Genomic DNA, 22,052 nt, shown 5'->3' with positions numbered 1-22,052 from the left:
TACTTAGCTACTCCAACTGAGACTTTCTTTCCATCTATCCAAATACCATTCACATTTGCTATCGCCTTCTTCAGCCCATCCTCCTTCGCAAACTGAACGAAAGCAAACGTATGGTTTCTATAGTTCTGCTTGTTGGAGCTACTCGGGATGTAAACTCGTATAACGCTACCTTGTTGTTGAAAATTTTCCTTTACTGTTCTCCAAGTTACCCTCTTACTCAGATAGTTGACAAACACCGTCCAAACCTCACCGGAGGACTGACCGCCTATGACACTCTCTCTCTCTCTCTCTTTCTCTCTGACACTCTCTCTCATCTCTTTTAGTTGTTCTATTCCAATCTTATATATGTAGTTAGTCACCTTTTTCATTAATAAATTGCTTTATGGCATCAGATTTTGATACAGCCCTTAATTTTGGTTATTTTTTCAGTATCTGAGGTTTAGATGCAATTCTTTCATCTTTTACTACATATTGTTTAATATGTGCTAATGAATCGATACTGTTTACTGTGACGTACTTAGGGAGGTAGCTACACTTTCTCGTTTACAGCATCAACATGTTGTTCGCTACTATCAGGTATCTCTCTGAAGCCTTTTACAATTTTCTTTCTCTCACCATCTTTTGAAATTGTCGAGTCTCTGCCTAGCCTACAATTTCTAACAATTTTTTCTTACCTGGGTCTTATAGAAAGATGATAAATTGACTGCTTAATTGCTTTATAAAAGGAGGAGATATTAGGAATATAAAGAGCAGAAAGCTTTAGGATTATGAAAAATAATGCACCCAATTTGGACTTATTTTAAGTTTTACGTATTTGTGAATCTCCAGGCTTGGTTCGAAACAGGAGTTGATAATTCTTTTGGTGATAGCACATGGGGTTCAGGGACTGCAACAAGCTCCACATTCGGTAAGGGTGCGGGCTTGACTGATGTCCCTGGACAGGAGAACAAACTTGAATCAACGTATCTATATATTCAAATGGAATATTGCCCCAGGTATCAGATTTACTTGCCTTCTATTAGTATCCTGATTCCTGACTGATTCATGTTGTACATATTTATCTTTTATTTTTATAATTCTAAAAAAAAGCCTTTTATTTTTATAAATAAATAAATAAGATTAAAAGAAGTGAAGTAATTTGAAGCTGTTGAAAACCATTGCCACTACTGTTATTTTCTGGAATGTTGTTATTTGGTGGATTATGCCATTTGTAACTTATTTTCCATTGATCATCTTTCTGAAGTAATTGAGAGTCCTTGAAATACACGCTCTCTGTGTATGGGTAAAGGAAAATCATTGGAATTATCATTTGAATAGGATTTATTTTGAATTATTTGTCTTCTTGAAACATGTAATTGACCTGCAGTGTTTCAGTTGAACATCTATTACCTTCCCAATATTCACAGAAAACATATTCAAATTCTTATGCTCTATGTTTGACATCTTTTCTTGAATTGGCATATAAATAAATGTATACACACACAGTTACACTCATGTATGCATTTTCGAATACACAAACATATCTGAGTGCTTTTCTATGATTTGATACTCTATAACTTCTATTTATCAAGTTAGATTTGAAATGCTTTCTTTTGGCTTTATAATTCCTAACATCCCCACCCACTTTTTCTCTCTTCTACAAATTCATTCATTCTATGCACTGAAGGACTCTTCGGCAAGTCTTTGAATCTTATAACCATTTTGACAAAGAATTAGCATGGCACCTGTTTCGCCAAGTTGTGGAAGGCTTGGCACATATACACGGACAAGGAATCATCCATCGAGACTTAACTCCAAACAATATCTTTTTTGATGCTCGCAATGACATTAAAATTGGAGATTTTGGTCTAGGTAAGATATTTTTCTATGGTGAAATATACTTTGCCTTCCTCTATACTTTTAAGAGATTTATTGTCTATTTTGAATGTTAGCTATGGAACAAAACAAAAGTAGAACTCTTTTAGTTTGAGAATGAATGCTATGTTAAAATTTCTTCTTCATGTGAATATAATGTTTATAGTTATGGTTTGAGAAATTCCAATAAAGCAGATTAGGCATTTTAAATGAATACTGAATCCTTTTTGGCTTCATGAATATACAATGAGACAAAGGAGAACAAAGTGAATTAAAGGTTCATAAGCCATGGTTTACAATTTCTTAATCACTGGATGCTGTCAAAAGTTGTCACTTGTCCATGTTGTAAGCATCTTTGAACAAGCATTTAAATCATATACCATGTTCAAGGCAAGTGCTAGCATTCGTGCAAAATATAAATTGATGTTTAATGTTTGAGGGGAAAAAGAGCAAAATTCTCTCAGTCAACAAATATTTTTTATTGTTCTTTTGTTTCAACCTATTTTTATTTTGTTTGTTAATTATTCTGCTGGGATAGTGCTTTTTTATATGTGATATGGTATCCAGTGTTACCAGTCAGTGAAGATGCTGAAAGTAGAGGAATTCTTTATTATTTTCAATATATTAAAACAGGTTACACGTTCCCTATATATAGATGCTGAAACACCTAATTTCTAGGGATATATACAACTTACCTAGAATAGGGTCAAATCTATCTAAAACAGAAAGAAATAAACAGGAAATAAATATATACAGATATGGTAACAAGCTACCAGAATCCCCTAAAAATATGGAACAAAATACTGATCTGTTTAACTCTGGATTTCCTTAATTTCGGCCCTTTAACACGCAAACAAATATGCATTCAAACTAAACTCCAAATAATTCTATACTCCCCCTCAAGCTGGATGGTAAATGTTAATTAACCCCAGCTTGGAACTTAGATCATCAAAAGTCTTTCTTGGTAGAGCCTTAGTAAGAATGTCGGCTGTTTGAAGACATGTGGGTACATATAGCATTTTGATCATCCCTTCCTCTATCTTCTCCTTTATGAAGTGCCGATCAATCTCCACATGCTTAGTTCTGTCATGATGGACTGGATTCTTGGCAATGCTGATTGCTGATTGGTTATCACAGAACATCTTCATAGGTTCTTCACTAGAAATTCTTAATTCCTCTAGTACCCTTCTTAGCCATATTCCCTCACAAATACCATGGGCCATTGCCCGGAATTCAGCTTCTGCATTGCTCCTTGACACCACTGATTGCTTCTTACTTCTCCATGTGACTAGGTTTCCCCACACATAAGTACAATACCCTGAAGTTGATCTTCGGTCTTGTACTGATCCTGCCCAATCTGCATCACTGAACACCTCTATGTCTCTTCTTTGATTCTTCTTAAAAAATAATCCTTTCCCTGGTGTTAGCTTCAGATACCTTAGGATTCTATACACCGCCTCCATATGTTCTTCATTTGGATTGTTCATAAACTGACTTACCATGCCGACAGAAAAACCAATGTCTGGTCGTGTGTGAGAAAGGTAGATTAGTTTACCCACTAGCCTTTGGTATTTGCCTTTATCCACCGATGCACAATTTTCTTTAGTGCCTAATTTTGTTGTTGAATCCATAGGTGTGTCCGCTGGCTTACATCCAAGCATCCCAGTTTCTGTTAATAGATCCAATACGTATTTTCTTTGGGAAACACAGATTCCCTTTCTTGACCTTGCAATTTCCATACCTAGGAAGTATTTGAGCTGTCCAATGTCCTTGATTTCAAATTCCTTAGCTAGAAGACCTTTGGTAGTATTGATTTCTTCCTCATAATCTCATGTTAGGATAATGTCATCCACATATACAATGAGGATAGCCAGTTTTCCTGCAAATGAGTGTTTGACAAACAAGGTGTGATCTGATTGACATTGAGAATAGCCATGATTCTTTATTACCTTGGTAAATCTCTCAAACCAAGCTCTTGGTGATTGCTTGAGCCCGTATAATGATCTTTTAAGTGTGCAAACTTTGTTGTCAGTTTTCGGTGTCTCAAATCCTGGAGGGATTTCCATGTAAACTTCCTCAGCTAAGTCCCCATTTAGAAAGGCATTCTTGACATCTAGTTGGTGAAGGGGCCAATCAAGATTTGCAGCTAGAGATAGGAGAACCCGAACTGTGTTTAACTTGGCTACTGGGGCAAATGTTTCCTCATAGTCGATTCCATACGATTGAGTGAATCCCTTAGCCACTAGTCGTGCCTTGAAACGATTAACACTTCCATCTTCATTGTACTTGATTGAGAATATCCATTTGCATCCTACTGGCCTTTTTCCCGATGGTAATTCTGATATTTCCCAGGTGCCATTCTTTTCAAGTGCATTTATTTCTTCATGCACAGCAGCTTTCCACTCGGGAAATCCAAGAGCTTCTTGTATGTTATTTGGGACCTGAGTGCTGTCGAGGTTGGCAATAAACGACTTGAATTTTGGTGACAGGCCTTCATATGATATAAAGGTATATATAGGATGTTTTGTGCAAGTTCTAACCCCCTTCCTCACGGCAATAGGATAGTCACTGTCGTCACCAGTTAGTTCACTCTGTGAGGATTCAGGATTAGGATTACCTGAAGGATCTTCACAAGATCTTGGACTAGGATCAGATTCTTGGTTTTGCTGCAGAGATGCTGGATCTTCACAAGATCTTGGACTAGGATCATATTCTTGGTTTTGCTGCAGAGGTGCTGGTGGTTCCATCTCCTTTTGGTTCTTCCTCCTCCATGAATAGGTAATCAACTCATTATTAGTTGTTGATTTACTAGTGTCCAGATTTTGGTAGGAAGATTCTAGGGAGAGATGTTTAGAATTTGGTGATGGGTGAGATTGGTCAGGATTTAGAGAGAGCTGAACTGATTCATCAATATCCCAAATTTGATATTCTTGGGTAAAATTGGTCTCCCCCTGAATATCAGATTTGGGGTAATAGGGCTGGTGCTCAAAAAAGGTAACATCCATGGAGTGGTAGTACTGTTTAGTGTCCGGTGAGTAGCACTTATACCCCTTTTGAGTTGGAGAGTACCCAAGGAAGATACACTTAAGTGCTCTAGGATCAAGTTTATCCCTTTTATGTTGATGGACATGAACAAAGGCTGAACACCCGAAAACCTTGAAGGGAATAGTGGAGATGAGACGTGTATTTGGGAAAAACTGAAGTAAGGTTTGACAAGGACTTTGAAAGTTGAGAATCCTAGATGGCATCCGGTTTATGAGGTATGCCGCAGTGAGAATAGCTTCACCCCAGAAATGTTTCGGTACATGAGTAGAAAACATAAGAGATCTTGCAACATCTAGAAGGTGCCGATTTTTCCTTTCAGCAATTCCATTTTGCTGAGGGGTCTTGACACATGAGCTTTGATGAATGATGCCATGACTCAAGAGATAATCATTGAGTATGAATTTGAAGTATTCTTTGGCATTGTCAGTTTTCAGAATTTGGATTTTGGCTTGGAATTGAGTTTGTATCATGGTGTTGAAGTTTTTGAAAATCTGACCTGCCTCTGATTTTTCTTTCATGAGAAAGACCCATGTAAGCCGAGTGTGATCATCAATAAATGTAATGAACCAACGGGAACCAGTCACATTTTTATTTTAGATGGCCCCCAAACATCACTGTGAATCATTGAAAAAGGATGGGATTCTTTGTAAGATTGGTTGGGATAAGAATTACAGACATGTTTAGAGAATTGACAAATTTCACACTTGAACTCGTTTGGATTTTTATTATGAAATAGAGAAGGAAACAGTTTCTCAAGATACAAGAAATTCGGATGTCCTAATCTATAGTGCCATAACATGATTGCACTATCATTATTAGAACAACTGACAGAAAAAGAAGTAGGATTACCAGACACTAGACAATCGGACTGATAAGTTGTGCCTTGAGGAGGATTTGTAACCTCGAGAAGATAGAGTCCCGAGCACATTTTAGCACTGCCAATCGTCTTCCCCGAGTCCAAGACCTGAAATTCACACATGGTTGAACCAAATTTAGTCACACAATTCAGGTCTCGAGTAAGTTTACTAATGGACAGTAAATTGCAGTTCAAATTTGGCACAAGAAGGACTGATTCAAGTGTAATATTCTCTGATACTTTAATAGAACCTGTACCAACCACTTTTGAGAGTGAACCATCGGCTATTCTGACCGTTAAGTGTTTATCACATGGACTGTAAGTAGAAAATAGGTCCTCATTTCCAGCCATATGGTCTGAAGCTCCAGAATCTATAATCCATGGATTTGACGTCTCTTTTTTAACATTGAGCGCTTAAAAAATTACCTTTTTGGGCTAAGGACCCAATACCAACCACAGTGGAGGTTTGGGCATGCAAAGACTGGTTGAACAGCTTCTGTAGAACCTCTAATTGTTCCTTGCTGAATGGAGTAGGTTCAGGTGAAGGTTTGTCATCCATTGAGACAAAATTGCCTCGCCCCTCTTTGTCGTTGGCTGACCGGGAAGACTTCCAATCTGCAGGCTTACCATGAATTTTCCAGCAAGTGTCCCTGGTGTGACCAGGTCGGCGGCAGTGATCACACCAAGGGCGTCCTTTCTTTGGTTTGGTGTCATTGGTGTTGTAGGAGTTCCCTCTAACAGCAAGGGCTGAGCTCTCAAGACTTGTCATTGGTTCTTGAGAGCCCATCATGATTTTCTTTCGACTCTCCTCTCTCCGGACTTCAGAAAAAGCCTCCCGGATATTAAGTAGAGGTTTAGATCCCAAGATTCTTCCTCTTACTTCATCTAGATTTTTATTTAATCCAATCAGAAACTTATATATTCTCTTCCGTTCAATGATCTGTCTATACCTGATTCCATCATCTAGACAGCTCCAATTGTGCTCGAACAAGTCCAGCTGTTGCCAATAGCGGTTGAGTGTATTGAAGTACTGGGTTACTGTTAAATCTCCTTGACGGAAGTCATGGAGAACACTCTCCACTTCAAACAGCTCAGATGTATTCTCATTGTTGGAATACGTCTCCTTTGCAGCCTCCCAGATTTCCCTTGTTGTTCTGTAGAGTAGGAAGTTCTCTCCGATTTCATTTGTCATGGAATTGATGAGCCATGACATGACCATATTATTCTCGGAATTCTAGATTTTGAACTTCTCATCATCCTGGCTTGGCTTGGCAGCCACTCCTTTGAGATAATCATCATTTCCTCTTCCGCATATGAACATCATAACAGAGTGAGACCATTGGAGATAGTTGTTCCCATTCAGTTTGTATCCTGTAATGGGCATGAGATTCATATCTCTACTACTGTTACTGGAGGCCATGGCTACCTGGTTGGAGGTGATTTGAGACACGAAAGCAGTTGAGTCACTTCTGCCGTATTTGGTCATACGAGGGATTTAGGGTTCAGAGAATGCTCTGATACCATGCTGAAAGTAGAGGAATTCTTTATTATTTTCAATATATTAAAACAGGTTACACGTTCCCTATATATAGATGTTGAAACACCTAATTTCTAGGGATATATACAAACCTAGAATAAGGTCAAATCTATCTAAAACATAAAGAAATAAACAGGAAATAAATATATACAGATATGGTAACAAGTTACCAGAATCCCCTAAAAATATGGAACAAAATACTGATCTATTTTACTATGGATTTCCTTAATTTCGGCCCTCTAACACGCAGACAAATATGCATTCAAACTATACTCCAAATAATTCTACAGAAGAAAATGTGTTTCCCCTTTCAAAATTGGGATCGTGGCCATGTTACTTAAGATTAATCAAGATCCCCAAATTTTTTATAAAAAATGACAATTTGTAAATTTTGTTCTTCTGGCTTCAGCGAAATTCTTGAGGTTAGACCAGGTGGACCAGGATGTTAGCTTCCCAACAGATATACTTGGATCTTCTGTTGATGGTACTGGTCAAGTTGGTACCTACTTTTACACTGCACCTGAAATCGAGCAGGGCTGGCCAAAGATTGATGAGAAGGTGAATGATAATTCCTTCTTTGGTTTTACTTGGTAACAAGCTGTGTGATTTTTTTTAGATATTATTTCTGGCTCTGAGAGGAAGAAATGTAGGCACCTAGCATTTGTCTAAGGCTCAGGTTTTTATCATTATATAATGCTTCTACAATTTCATAACTTATGATATGACTGCTATTAGTTGTCTTATCTTCCAGGTTGATATGTACAGCTTAGGAGTTGTTTTCTTTGAGCTTTGGCACCCTTTTGGGACAGCTATGGAGAGACATATTGTTTTATCTGATGTGAAATTGAAAGGAGAACTTCCTTCTGCATGGATAGCTGAATTTCCAGAACAGGCGTCCTTGTTAAGATGCTTAATGTCACAAAGCCCTTCTGATCGCCCATCTGCCATGGAACTTTTGCAAAATGCTTTTCCTCCACGAATGGAATATGAGCTGTTGGATAGTAAGTAACTATTTTCTGGGCTACATTTTTATCTTTTTTTTTATAAGAAAGGGAGGCCTCGTTAAAAAAACCCTTCATAACAGTCAAGGACCCTGGGTTATCTCGACGGCCATTGGAAGGAGGAAAAGAGTGTCTCATAATTTTATTTCTTCCGAACAAACCATTACATTATAACCAGTACATAAAAGACTAAACCAGCAAAACATAATAACCTAAAACTAGAAATTCACCCAATTCCTATCTTAGCTAATTCATCCGCTTTACAATTCACAATTCTACTAACATGTTTTACAACAACACACCTATCTTCTACCAATGCACTAATTTCCTTGACTAGTGAGCTGAAAATCATAGGAGAAGAACTCGGCCACTTGATCCAATCCACAGCTTTACTACTATCACACTCCACCATTAATCTGACCCTTGAGCTCCAACTTGACTTGAAGAAGAATAATAATCCTGCTTTAATAGCCAACAACTCGGCCAGAATTGGAGGGCCTCCCCCAACACTCTCAGAGAAAGAACCTAAGCACACCCCCGTCTTCATCCCTCAAAATACCACCTATTCCCCCTTTACACCAAGACTTCTCCACAGCTCCATCAACATTAAACTTGAAAAAACCTTTCGGAGGAGGATTCCAAGAGTGCGAAGAATCACCATCTTTAACATTAAACACACAGGAATCAGCTAGAATCGGATTCCCCACAAGACAATTGAACATAATAGGGACATCAGGAAATTTCGCAAGAAACTAGTCTATACCTCATTAAGAAATGCAACAAAGCAGTGTTCATCTTCCTACCATTTTTTTTATAGAAGTTGGAGATCTCATTAAAAACTCCCTTCATATTCTTCCACATACTTAGAAGTATGTGGAAGAACATTGGAAGGGAGAAAAGTGTGCCTCATATTTTATTGAATAGAATACCAAGTACATGTGGTAACACCAAACCTTCGTACGGGAATATACACCAATACAAACCATATCTACTAGAAATCTTACATCGACAAACAAAAAGCCCCTAAAACAATAACCATATTTGTAAAATACACCTCAAGATGTAAGATAACATAGCAAAATAAAACCAACAATTACAACAACAAACTTAAAAATGCCTCTGAATACAGCTGTCGAACAATCACAATCCAATTGGAGGATCAAGTTCTAAAGAAATATCGCTCCTGGAATAAACACCCATATTTTCAAACGTGGGAACATCTTTCCCCACCCTGCAAGAAGATCATATGGACTTTCTGGAACAACAAAAACTACGTCCCAACTCAATAGAAAGTAATACCATAACTGCCAAACTATCGGGCAAACAATAAATAAATGTGAAACTGTTTCCGCAGCCATACCACACATGGGACATATATTATCCTCAATCCCATTAACTCCATGTTTCAAAAGCTCAACTTTAACCCCTACCTTCATCCGTAGAACCTGCCATAAAAAAGCTTCCATCCAAGGAGGAGCCATCCCAAGCCAAACAATTTAATGCCAATCCATATCCACCTTCTCTTGCTCATTCATTAATCTTAAACAAGATCTAACTGGAAAAACCCCCTCCCCATTCCCTTTCCACACAGAGGTGTCTTCCAACGAATCATCAACCACAGAACTGCATAAAATAGAGTTTAAATCGAGTCAAAGCTGTAACTCTCAATCCGCAAGATTTCTCCTCACTTGAATGTCCCAAATACACCCTGCTTGACTATGCTTTCTGAACTCCGAGATTGTTCCCCATTTGTTAATCGCAAGAGGATACAACCTTGGAAATCTTTCTTTTAAAGACACACTGCCCTCCCACACATCATGCCAAAAAAGAATAACCTCCCCACTCCCAACCTTGAAGCTGAAATGCTTTTTGAAACTATCCCCAAAATCATCCTTAGCCAAACAGTTATTAATCACTCCTTTCCAAACCCAAGAAGCTTTCGGAAATCCCCTTCTCTCGATAGACAGATCTCTCGGGTCCACATCATTCTTACAACATACTACCCTTTTCCACGAGGACCTAGATTCAGTTGTAAAACGCCAATACCATTTACCCAAGAGAGCTCTGTTCATGAGGTTCAAATCAATAATTCCTAACCCGCCTAACTGTAGGAATTATAGAAATGAGCTGTCAAGAGATTTTGTAATTATTTTCTGTTTTTCAAATCCCTTATTTCAAGGGATTACATCTCCTAGGATTAGTATCTTTCCTAACTTAGAGTTTCCTAATTTAGAGGCATTATTTGTATATAAATATGTAATATGCTCTACTGAATGAAATAAGAAAAAAATAACAGACTTGACTGTTTCCTACAGTCTGTTTTCTACTATACAGTCTGTTTTCTTTCTATAGTCTGATTTCTACACTAACTCCTTAGGCTTACATACAAACTGCCAATTGACCCAATGGATTCTTCTCCTCCCATTCGAATCACCCCATAAAAAGTTCACCATTATTGAATTCAACCTCGAGAGGACACTAGATGGCAACCTGAAAACAGACAAGTACATTACTTGTTGAAGGTTACCTTTATGAATAACTGGTACTTCACCTTTTCAAATGATTTTTTTTGGGGGGGAGGGGAGAAAAACACAATATATTTTTTTTTATACATACACATAACTTTGTGTAGCTTTCCTTATTCCTGACAGAAATCTTTAATGAATATGAGCGTGTAATTGAACTTAAAAAAGTGGTTACAATGGGGTTATCACCTATCACCAAACAAGAAGTGAAGATCTTCAACAAGCGTGCTTCTTAACCACAAGAATATTCATTTTCCATGTGATAAGAACCTAGGGTTCTATCAAAAGGGAATTGGGAAAATTAACAAGAAAAAGTAAAATTTGTTCACTTCGAGGAGATCAACCTCCAAACAATTGCCAAAAGGCTTTTGCTATATTTGATTGCTTTGGAAAAATAGCCATAGGGAATTACATATTTATAGGGTTCATAATTCTAGGTGACTAAGGATTAGAGTTTTCGAACAAGGAATGAAGGAAATTGAAAACATTTAAGGAAATTAAATAATCTAATATAAATTTATAATATTAAGGAATCAAATATTTAAAATAGTAAATTCCTACAATCAAGGATCCTATCATTCCCTGCCTCTTCAATAGTCTTCTCCTCAAGACTTGAGTAGCCATGAACTCAGGAAACTTCTCTTCCAAAAACTTGTAGGAGCTCTCCATCAAAGTTCTTATATTTAGAATGCCCAAACTAAACAAGAAGACCCCTTTTAAATTGCTCCCATGTAGTAGTTCATTGACATGATTCAAATTCTTCATACCACTGAATAACATCTTCATCTAGCTGAATTGAAGTTGTTTCTACTTGATTCTTCTGGGGGTTTTTAGAAGCGAAAGTATTTTTCCGCTCTTGAAATTAAGCCACTTGGATCACTATCTTACTATCTGCAAAACTCCACCTTCATATGAGGGCAATCCATATCACTCCATGTTTGTTGTTTGAAGTAGAATCTTCATTACTCGATCTTTTTTTATGCTCTCAAGTAAATTTTTCTTGAAAATCTCAAGCGATTCCCACATCTTTTTCTCAAATTCTTCAACTTAATCCCTAGATTTTGTTTTTTGTTTTGGGTTTATGTAATGCAAAAAAAAAAGGATTTTTTTGTGGTGCTTTGTGGTTGATTGTGACTCTGATACCAAATGATAATAACTTATGGTTCTATCCTAAGAATTGGGAAAATTAACAAGAAAAATAAAATTTGATCACTTTTATGGGATCAACCTCCAAACAATTGTCAAAAAGACTTTTTGTTGTATTTGATTGCTTCTGAATATCCATATGGCATTACCTATTTTTAGGGTTCATAATCTTTTGTGACCAAAGATTAGGGTTCTTGAACAATGAAATAGAAAAGATTTAAGGAAATTAAATATTCTAATATAAATGCAAAAGATTTAAGGAAATTAAATATTCTAATATAAATGCATAAGATTAAGGAATCAATTGTTTAAAACAGAAAAATTCCTAAAATCAAGGATCCTATCACCTTGTAACTCATTAGAAATAAAAATTAATTAACTCATCTGCCATAACTCTTGTTTTGGTGGGCAAAAAGGATTCTCTCACCAAAAAGGAAAAAGAAATTATGATTTTAACGAAAATTGGAAATAGTACATAATTGTAAGTTCAAATAAAATTTTAGTAGTAATATTGGTGCACAACTAGCTTGTAATAGAGTCGACATATGAAGATCAGCTGCTGTGTGTCATTTGATATTCTGCTGTTTTAGGAATTAGCTGATAGAATATCCTAGATGTCTTAATACAATAAATCAGCCTGTAATTTGGTGTAAATAAAGTCTAGAAATATCTACTAGACCTTTGATAAATCAATAGTTTTGCTAATTTATTTCCCTATTCAGATATTCTCCGCACAATGCAGACTTCAGAGGACACAAGTGTGTATGACAAAGTTGTGAATGCTATTTTTGATGAAAAAACGTTAGCAACAAAAAGCCATCACCAGAATACTGGTAGATTGGGAATGGTTCACCATGATACTACTTCCATCCAGTTCGCAGATTTAGACACCGAACTTCGTGATTTTGTTGCTGAGGTCTCCAGGGAAGTGTTCAAGAAGCATTGTGCTAAGCATCTCGAAATAGTGCCTATGCATCTGCTAGATGATTGTACACAATTCTCAAGGTGCCTTCCACAGTCAAAATTCTTGTATCCTTTGTTTAAAGATACTGCTGACTAATCAAATCTGGTTTGTTTGACAAGGAATACTGTCAAACTTCTGACTCACGGAGGGGATATGCTTGAACTTTGTCATGAGCTGCGCCTACCTTTTGTTAAATGGATAGTAGTAAACCAGGTACTGAGTACTAAACTTCTCAGAAAAATTGCGCCTATGTTTTCAGTTTTTCTTATCTTCGGTTTGTGGATTGAATTGTGTAAGGCTGTAAGGTTGTCATATTTCTACTTTAGAAATAGTCATAGCCTTCAAGAGCTAGATGTAACAATAAACTCTGTATGTCCATCAATTAATTCTCGATTATGTCCATCGATTATGCACTCTTGATAGTGGTTTTCCCAAGATGTTCAAATAGAAATTTTAAGAATACTAAAGAAATGACTTCCAAAATTGTCTTTTAACATTCTAATTTCTTTTTGCAATATATAATGTTGTTCAGTAGCATAAACACTCATCTTTGAGTTCTATAGGTATTTCATACCATATGCTTACTCTAAGTGCTTGTTTTATCTTCTCAAAATACGTGCTTTTGGAAAGCAATACCAAAAAAGTCATTCTTCTTAGAATTGAAAATATTATTTGATATAACAGGAAATCTTGTTGTTCTTCATGATGTAATATTCATCCTTTGTTATTTTACAATATAATGTTGTATTGGAAGAAATTTGTTAGGATTCCTAAGTGATATATCAGTTAGGAGCTAAAATTTAGTGGGTTTTCTTGAAAGTCTCTAAAAACTGTTTTGTGAGGATAATCACTGATTAGCACATTTTTTTATTGATCCTTTTATATGTAGTGTTGTTGAAGCTAACCGTTTGCAACAGAAGATAACTGCATTTTTCTCGTTGTTTTTTATATGCATGCTTGTCATGGTCTCTAATCTGCTTTTTTTAGTGGATGTTTATTTGAAATTATTTGATTTTCCATTTTATCTGTCACAGAAATTTTCGTTTAAACGATATGAGATATCATATGTTTATAGAAGAGCGATTGGTCATTCACCTCCAAATCGTTATCTTCAGGTATAGATGCTGTAAAACTTACGCTGTGATGCACCTTTTAATCTTACAATGTTTTCAGTTATTATTGGTAGTGCTTTCATATCAAAAGTTATGGTAACTTTGCACATTGACTCTTGATTACCAATAGGGTGATTTTGACATTATTGGAGGTGCATCAGCTTTGACAGAGGCAGAGGTTCTCAAGGTAATCTTTTTTATCTATCTATTGTTCTCTAGCTATGTAGGTTAGCTGGTTAGTTAAAGTTCTGTATTTTACCTGGTTATGTTTCTAGCTCAACCATGAGTGTTGATCGAGTCATTCTCCTCCTCTTCTCTCTCAGTGATGCTCTATGGCCAAATTATCTCATAGTTACTGCTACTGGGAAGCTGATGATTACTACTAAGAATTTATAAAATTATGCTTAAAACATTTTGTTATCATTTTAAAGGTCACTGCATTTCAATTGTGATTTTAATGTGATCTTTTAGATACGTTACGTTTTAGATACGTCGCCATCCATGGGCTTCGGTGAAAAACATTATTAGTTTTTTCCTTTTGCAGATAACTAAGGAAACACTATATATATCTGCCTGAAAAGGACTGGGGTCTGAATGTGATTTTTTATGGTTTTTATATTCATTGTAAATCTATTCTTCAGGACTATGAAATCTGTATTTCCATGCCATGCCCATACACTTGGCTTGATTAATTTGTCATGCAGTAAGTTTGAAGAAAGTTATGTGTTGAAATGTTGTAGTATTAAATTTATACTTTGGACTCATTTGCAGGTGACAGTGAACATTGTTTCTCAATTTTTTAACTCAGAGTTGTGTGATATTCATCTTAATCACGGGAATCTGCTCGAGGCTATCTGGATTTGGGCAGGAGTCAATGCAGAGCACCGACAGAAAGTGGCTGAGGTACATCGTTGATGTATACGCTGCATTTTATTTTATTGTGTGAAATTTTGGTCTGACAATTGCTCCCTTAACTAAATGAAGCTCCTCTCAATGATGGCTTGTTTGCGTCCACAATCATCTGAACGGAAGTTAAAGTGGGTTGTTATAAGGCGTCAGCTTTTGCAGGTTTGTTGAAACTATGAAACACACTGTGCTTAGCTTAAATAGCTATAGAAGTTGCCATTATAATAATGCATTTACCAAATTTGTACTTCTTAGAGTTTCATAAAGTTGAAGTGACTGTTTTGTGTCTATCGAGTGTTTGTTTATTACGGTTAAACCAAGCAGATATTCGAGCAGTTAGTGATTTTTATGGTAAGGCCTATGTTTCCAAGAAATGATCAGGTCTTATTGTACAGTCGTGATTTTAGTTAGAGAAATTCGTTAGACCTAACAGGCTGCTGTGTTTATTTTATATTGTAAATTTAGAAGCACACCATGTTGGATGAAAGTGCATCTAAAATGTGATAAAAAAGTGTGTATATTTGGGATTAATATTTTATTTGTCAAATATTTTGGGCGAATAATCCAACTTGGGCATTTATGGATGCTGGAGATGGACTTGACAATTTAGGATGCATTGCAAATACTTTTGAATGATTTCTTATGTTGTATTTTCCCTTTAACGGTTATGGTTGTAGAAACTGTAAAAGAGAGGCTAATGATTGTTTATTATTTATTTATCAACATTATGGGTACATAAAGTCCTATAATATGTAAAGTAATATCTTATATTAATTACGTAATATTCTACATTAAATACAATATACATCAATCTTAAGATTTAGCCTACAAATACGTAACAATGATAAAGTTGTGCTATTGATTAGGGTCAATGGCATTGTTCTTTGTACCCAAAAAGAAACGATTCACTTAACTGTTTAGGCCATTGTAGTAAAGACAATATAGTACAACGTTCACTTGGATTGTGCTGGTTCACTGTTCACTTCCCAAATGTTTTACTTGAAACTGCAAATTTCTTGAATGAATTAATTAGATAGATATTCTAGAACCCTGTCCGATAGATCCCCTTCTTTTTCTATTTTGGATTAAAAGAGCTGACCTATTTTGCTGGATGATGAGAATTTTGTAAAACCTAACGAAAAATCTTGGGAGCTACCTTGTACATTCTTAGAGGAATTATGTCTTTGCTTCATATATTTTTATTAGGACATGCAAATACATGAAGTTACTTTAGAACAACGAGAAAATATGTAAAGAATTTGTGCTATTATTTAATCTGATAGAAAACTACTTTATAGTTTGTTCCAAAAAAAATAAAGATTCATTCTAACTTTAGAAAACATTCTTACTTTATAAAAAAAAAATCTTTGCTTCATGTAGGGTGAATCATGGTGCTTTGATATTATTAAGTTCAACTGTTCAAGAGCAAAGTAACCTTGAATAGGAAAAGTGGTTATGTATAATATTCTGGCAATAGTATAGTCATATATTTCAGGAGTTTCTTGTCTCTAGCGCGTTATTATTAATCTTGAAGAATTGTCGAAGTGAACCATATGAAAAATGAAATCCTATCATTAATTTAAATTCTTTGGTTTACTCATCCTCTTCTAAATTTCATTCTTTTCCAGGAACTCAATTTAGCAGAAGCTACTGTAAATAGGTTGCAGACTGTTAGTTTAAGATTCTGTGGAGCTGTAGACCAGGCCCTCCCTCGATTGAGGGGAGCATTGCCTGCAGATAAACCTACCCGCAAAGCTCTTGATGAGTTGTCAGACCTCTTTAGTTACTTGAGGATATGGAGGATCGAAAGACATGTTTATATAGACCCATTGATGCCACCAACTGAGAATTATCATAGAGATTTGTTTTTTCAGGTATGACAACTTTAGTTGCTTGTGTGTGTTTTTATGTACTAAACTATCATGACATGGATACACCTAGACATATGCTTATATTACCTTTATCATACCGCTTTGTCACTATGGTGCATATTAGAATGTTGATCATGGCTACTAAAGGCATCTATCTTTCCCATTATATCTTTAGAGAAACTGGGGTTTAAAATATATATTTTATCCATGACACAATTTTGTACTGTTTTTATAGTTCTGCCTATAAAGGTGTATATAGATAGTTTTCACACCTACCTGTATTTAGATACGAATTTTCTAATTTGTTGTCCAGATATACTTGGGAAAGGAGAGCCATCCTGGAGCACTTACTGAAGGTTCATTGCTTGCTGTTGGTGGTCGATATGATTATATACTTCATCAAATGTGGGATTGTGAAAATGTATGTTATGCACCTTTGGTTCCTTTCCTACTTTTCATTTTTGCACTATTGTATGTACATGTGCACTAGCCAAGCAAGTTGAACGCTTGATTAACGTACATAGTTTCACGTTCTTGTAGAATGGGACCCCAATAACTAATAAGTCAATATATATAGTGCTGTCTTACAGCTAAGTAACTTTTAACTGAGTTATATTGCCTAGTTTACTTCCTATTGTCATTTATTGAATACTTACAATGAATACTGGATTATTGTTCCAGCAATAAGTCCCTGCCAGTCTTAACTGCATGTGCAATTTAGAAGTCAAAAAGCCATGGTTGCTTAGGTTTCACTAGTGTGTGTATGCTAGTACCCTGGTATACTTGCATAATTTCCAAAATCATATCTCATCTATTTAGTAAGTGAAACTTGTCTCTCTTTTTTGGCACCATCCAGAAAACAAATCCTCCAGGTGCTGTTGGAACCAGCCTTGCACTTGAGACTATAATCCAGCATTCTCCTGAAGATTTCAAGCCTATTAGGTGCAGTTGCCTTCTATTGCTTATCTCTATCTTCTCGGTATTTATTTGATTCATTGACCATACTCATGGCGCCGTCACCTTTGTGTTTCCTGCTGCAGAAATGAACCTACCACCAGCATCCTTGTTTGTTCAAGAGGAGGTGGGGGTCTGTTAAGGGAACGCATGGAACTTGTTGCTGAATTGTGGGAGGAGAATATCAAGGTTGGGGTTAGATTGTTGTTCTTGAACGTTCGATGTAATTTATTGTCGTTTTCATACTCATTTGTCATTCTTGTATATCAGGCTGAACTTGTTCCTGTACCTGATCCGAGCCTCACTGAACAATACGAATTTGCAAGTGAACATGAGATAAAATGTCTTGTTATCATAACCGAAATGGGTGTATCTCAAACTGGCTTTGTTAAGGTAATGCGGACCTGGGAGGCTATTTCTTTTTTCGTTTTCAATTTTTTTGCTACTTTAAAGACATTATTTAGTTCTTTACCAATACGTGTAACCTTAAAATGATAATATCTTCAGGTTCGTCATCTTGATCTTAAGAAGGGGAAGGAGGTTCAGAGAGAAGATCTTGTAAGATTTCTGTTGAATGCAATGGGGACACAATTCCGTAACCCTTCAGTTTGGAGCCAGTAACGTCTACATCAATTATGAGGTTCTTAGTAGCTTATGCTCCCTTCGAACAATAGGTGTATGAGTCAGAATTCTTCTTTGTTGTCTCCTCTGGTGCCCGATGATGCAAACTGTGAAGAGTCTTTTGCATGAATCTGTCACAAAGTTTTTGCAGCTTTAATTTTGTTCGAATTACATTACATGTTACGTAAATTTATCCGAAACCAGTGTAAATGCACAACACTCCCGGGTCTATGTATCAAACAGAATACAAAAAAGAAGAAAAAAAAGTCATCGGTGATACAGCAATCAACACAAACATCATAGTTTTTGGTTTGGCCAAGACTTCGAGCTATGTATATCAGTATGTGCCTGCTTAATAACAATGTGATTTGATTCATTTTCAGTTTGATTTGGTTCTTGTAATATTGTTTTTATATATTTTTCTTGAGTTACAGGAAAAATGCATTGTTGGTCTTTATACATTAATGCTTCCATTTCATCGAATTACATTGTAGATGTCTAACATAACAGTAAACAAGATTTTCATCCATTAGCATTAGAAGAAACAGATCACACAAGTTACAATCAGTACAATAGTCACAAGAAAGAATTCAAATTAACAACACAAGGGAGTACAAATCGAAACAGATGCATGTCACGGTCTGCATTTGTTACAGCATGGTTAAGGTTAAAAGGTCACTGTCTGTGCCGTCACGAACTATGACAGCACGGTTAAGGTTACAGTGTCATGGTCCGTGCCGTCGATAGCATGATTAAAGTTTGAAGCTCCATTACACATGCAAGATGCAAACCAGGATATGATACTATAGAAATCCTGAAAATTACATCCTCATTCTCCATTTTTTACAGTTCCATTTCCTGGGATCATTTAGAAATTGTGTTGTAAGAACATGCTTTGTTGAGGAGATGCGGGGCCTATTTCTTCCTCCAAGCTTCTCAAACCATCCCCGGCGTACCCTACATTGCCTGTGTTTCTTCCTTCCATGTTCTTTCCCTCGACATCTGCTTCTGATACTGATGATTTCCGCCTTTGAGATGAGGTTACACTGGGGAAAGTAATCCATGAAGGAGCTCTAAACTCAAACCTTTGATCCTCAACTTCTTCTGCAACTTCAGTTTCCGAGACCGATCGATTTGAAGACCTTTGAGAAGACTTCTTGTGCATTCTGTTGCTTCCCAATATCACTTCGGTTGGCAAAATCGGTTGTTCGCTACACGGACTGCCCATCAACTGAGCCAAAGCTCGTTCTAAAGCGGTGGTCACTTTATCCATTGATGGTCTCTCTTTTCCTCTCATTCTCACACATTTGGAAGCCACATTCGCGATCCTTTTCAAAGCTTCGATGTCTGAAGGAGGTTTCAAAACGGGGTCTAGCAATGCAGATATGTCTCCTGATTTGATCAATGGAACTGCCCACTCTACTATATTCCCTTCTTCGTATTGCATATCAATGGCTTTTCGTCCGCTTAAAATTTCCAACAATAACACACCAAAACTATAGACATCGGACTTTGTTGTGAGGTAGTGGAGCCTGTAGTATTCCGGATCAAGATAACCGAGTGTCCCAGCAGGTAGCTCGGCTAATGGACTGCTACTATTTGCAGGTCCTAGTAAAGACAGACCGAAATCAGCCACTCGAGCATTGTGTTCTTCATCAATGAGAATGTTTGAGGATTTGATGTCCCTATGAATCACCGGTGGGCAAGCGTAACCATGCAAGTATTCGATTCCTCGTGCAGCTTGGACCACAATGGTGACCCTCCGGACCCAATCTAGTTGCTCTTTCAAGGCTTTGTTCTTTCCATGAAGATGCTGGTGCAATGATCCATGAGCCATAAACTCGTAAACAAGAAGCCGTTCCCCACCTTCTTCGCAATATCCGAGCAGATTCAGAAGATGGGCATGGTTCAATCTCGACAGTAAATCTAACTCCGTGTGGAACTCTTTGGAATTCTTCTGTTTATCTGAAGACATTATGGCCTTTTTTACTGCAACAACAGTCCTATCTTTCAATATCCCTTTATAAACACATGAGAAACTTCCTTTTCCAACCACAGATTCTTCTTTGAATCCACCAGTGGCCTTCTCGAGTTCTTCGTAATTGAACATCTGAGCCCTCCTGATCTTAAGCTCATCAAAGTCAGGACGGACTTTTACATTTTCCTTTCGGCAAGAAGCAATCTCATTAGCTTTCTTGAATTTCGGCTCTTTTGATTTGCAGTGACAGCTCTGCAACCTGTATCGTACATATAAAACTGCAGTTAACGACATAATAATCACCAGTAACACGGCAAAGGTAATCTCCACGATGATGATCGGCAATTGTAGCGACCAGAACCTCTCATTTTTACTTCCATTAGCAGCATTGGAGTTCGAAGGCGAAGAACAATTCGAGAAGCATTCCACTGAGTTGCAACTAGAACAATTGTAATAACAAACTCGATCAGACTTCAAAGTACATCCTGATTTTTGGTACATTTCGGCAGGGCAACCAATACTGCAGGGCATACAAATATGAAAGTTAGGAGACTTGCAAGGTGTATTCTTGGGATTAACTTCATAGGAACCCGGCGAGCAAGGAACATCCTTGCAAAGTCCGGGTGAGACAGCCAGAGGGAGCGAGGTGGGGAATCCGACGCCCCAACAAACCGGGAGAAAAGATTTTTTGGCCATAACACAACAGGTGAAGTAATTTCCAGCTGCAATGTCATATACTTTAACACCTTTAGGAGGTGGGGTACTTGGTTTGACAATGAAGCCCCAGCAAACAACCTGGTGATCGTAACTCTTGATTCCACAAGCATGAAACTTCCCTCCAACAACCGTAAGCATCGGATCTTTTGGCGGCAAATCAACATTTCCTTGACGGGAATATGCAACCGGCATGGACAGTTCTTCTTCTAGGTTCAAGCTCCTTCCCCAGCAAAAAACTCTAGAATTCAACCCTTCCAAGATCCCACATACATGATAACCACCAGCAGCAACCTTTTGGAACCTCATTTCTCTAGGAATCAAGCTAATGACACGGCTACTCGTCTCATCACCCCAACACAAAACAGTCATGTTCCAAGAAAATAATCCGCAGTTAAACTCCGATCCGGCGGAGAGCGATTTAATCTGCCCATCAAAGACGTAGTTCTTGGTCATATTATAACCCCAACAATCAACAAAAGCATAATTTTTGTGCTTTCCTGTTAAAGGCTTCCTCAAACCACATAAGTGGTAATCCCCTGCACTGATTTCTTCGTACTCGCCTCCCTTGATCATCGGCTGAGGAACCCCCATTTCGATATAGCTGTTGCTTCCCCAACAATACGGCTGGTTCGAATCCATTAACAGCCCACAAACAAAGCCATCACCGGCAGTTAGACCCACAAATGGGAAATGAGAAGGTGTCCCATAGATGACTGCAGCATTTGATCCATAGCAGGTTACAAGATGTGAACCATCAGGTTTCAAACCACAGAAAACCGGACCATTCTCACCATAGGAAATGGCAATGCTAGACATCGAGCCTAGACCAGAAACTACCCACCATAGATTTAACAAAGCCACAAGTGAGACCCTGATACAGGAATCTCTAATCACTAAGCTGACAACTCCCATTGCAGCACAAGATGAACCTAAATCACTTTTCAAATGCTTTGAAGCTGCATGCT

The 22,052-nt window shown here is 37.2% G+C and overlaps 2 protein-coding genes across 5 annotated transcripts in view; one reads left to right on the top strand and one right to left on the bottom strand.

Annotated features, from left to right (window-relative positions):
- The window catches only part of LOC120197181 (eIF-2-alpha kinase GCN2), a 59,549-nt gene extending 40,824 nt beyond the window's left edge, over positions 1–18,725 (top strand). For 3 of the 4 annotated variants that reach the window (XM_039198798.1, XM_039198783.1, XM_039198804.1), the window contains 17 exons: positions 522–576; positions 829–995; positions 1,667–1,851; positions 7,702–7,850; positions 8,044–8,293; positions 12,687–12,969; positions 13,048–13,141; positions 13,963–14,043; positions 14,171–14,227; positions 14,812–14,943; positions 15,025–15,108; positions 16,575–16,820; positions 17,131–17,238; positions 17,674–17,759; positions 17,858–17,960; positions 18,042–18,164; positions 18,279–18,725. In XM_039198798.1, the coding sequence (XP_039054729.1) occupies positions 522–576; positions 829–995; positions 1,667–1,851; positions 7,702–7,850; positions 8,044–8,293; positions 12,687–12,969; positions 13,048–13,141; positions 13,963–14,043; positions 14,171–14,227; positions 14,812–14,943; positions 15,025–15,108; positions 16,575–16,820; positions 17,131–17,238; positions 17,674–17,759; positions 17,858–17,960; positions 18,042–18,164; positions 18,279–18,392 (2,317 nt within the window). In that variant the 3' untranslated portion in view covers positions 18,393–18,725. The remainder of the gene's footprint in view (positions 1–521; positions 577–828; positions 996–1,666; positions 1,852–7,701; positions 7,851–8,043; positions 8,294–12,686; positions 12,970–13,047; positions 13,142–13,962; positions 14,044–14,170; positions 14,228–14,811; positions 14,944–15,024; positions 15,109–16,574; positions 16,821–17,130; positions 17,239–17,673; positions 17,760–17,857; positions 17,961–18,041; positions 18,165–18,278) is intronic. The other variant, XM_039198790.1, reaches the window with a different exon arrangement.
- Positions 18,726–18,897: 172 nt separating this feature from the next.
- Positions 18,898–22,027, bottom strand: LOC120197172 (serine/threonine-protein kinase-like protein ACR4). Its single transcript, XM_039198776.1, has one exon. The coding sequence runs from the start codon at positions 21,997–21,999 to the stop codon at positions 19,261–19,263; it is 2,739 nt and encodes a 912-aa protein (XP_039054707.1). The 5' UTR covers positions 22,000–22,027; the 3' UTR covers positions 18,898–19,260.
- Between the last annotated feature and the right edge of the window lie 25 nt (positions 22,028–22,052).

This window comes from Hibiscus syriacus, unplaced genomic scaffold, assembly GCF_006381635.1.
Source record: "Hibiscus syriacus cultivar Baekdansim isolate YM2019G1 unplaced genomic scaffold, ASM638163v2 tig00004777_pilon, whole genome shotgun sequence".
Lineage (NCBI taxonomy): Eukaryota > Viridiplantae > Streptophyta > Magnoliopsida > Malvales > Malvaceae > Hibiscus > Hibiscus syriacus.
Note: the sequence above shows the minus strand (reverse complement) of the source record. Positions and strands in the feature narration are given on the sequence as shown.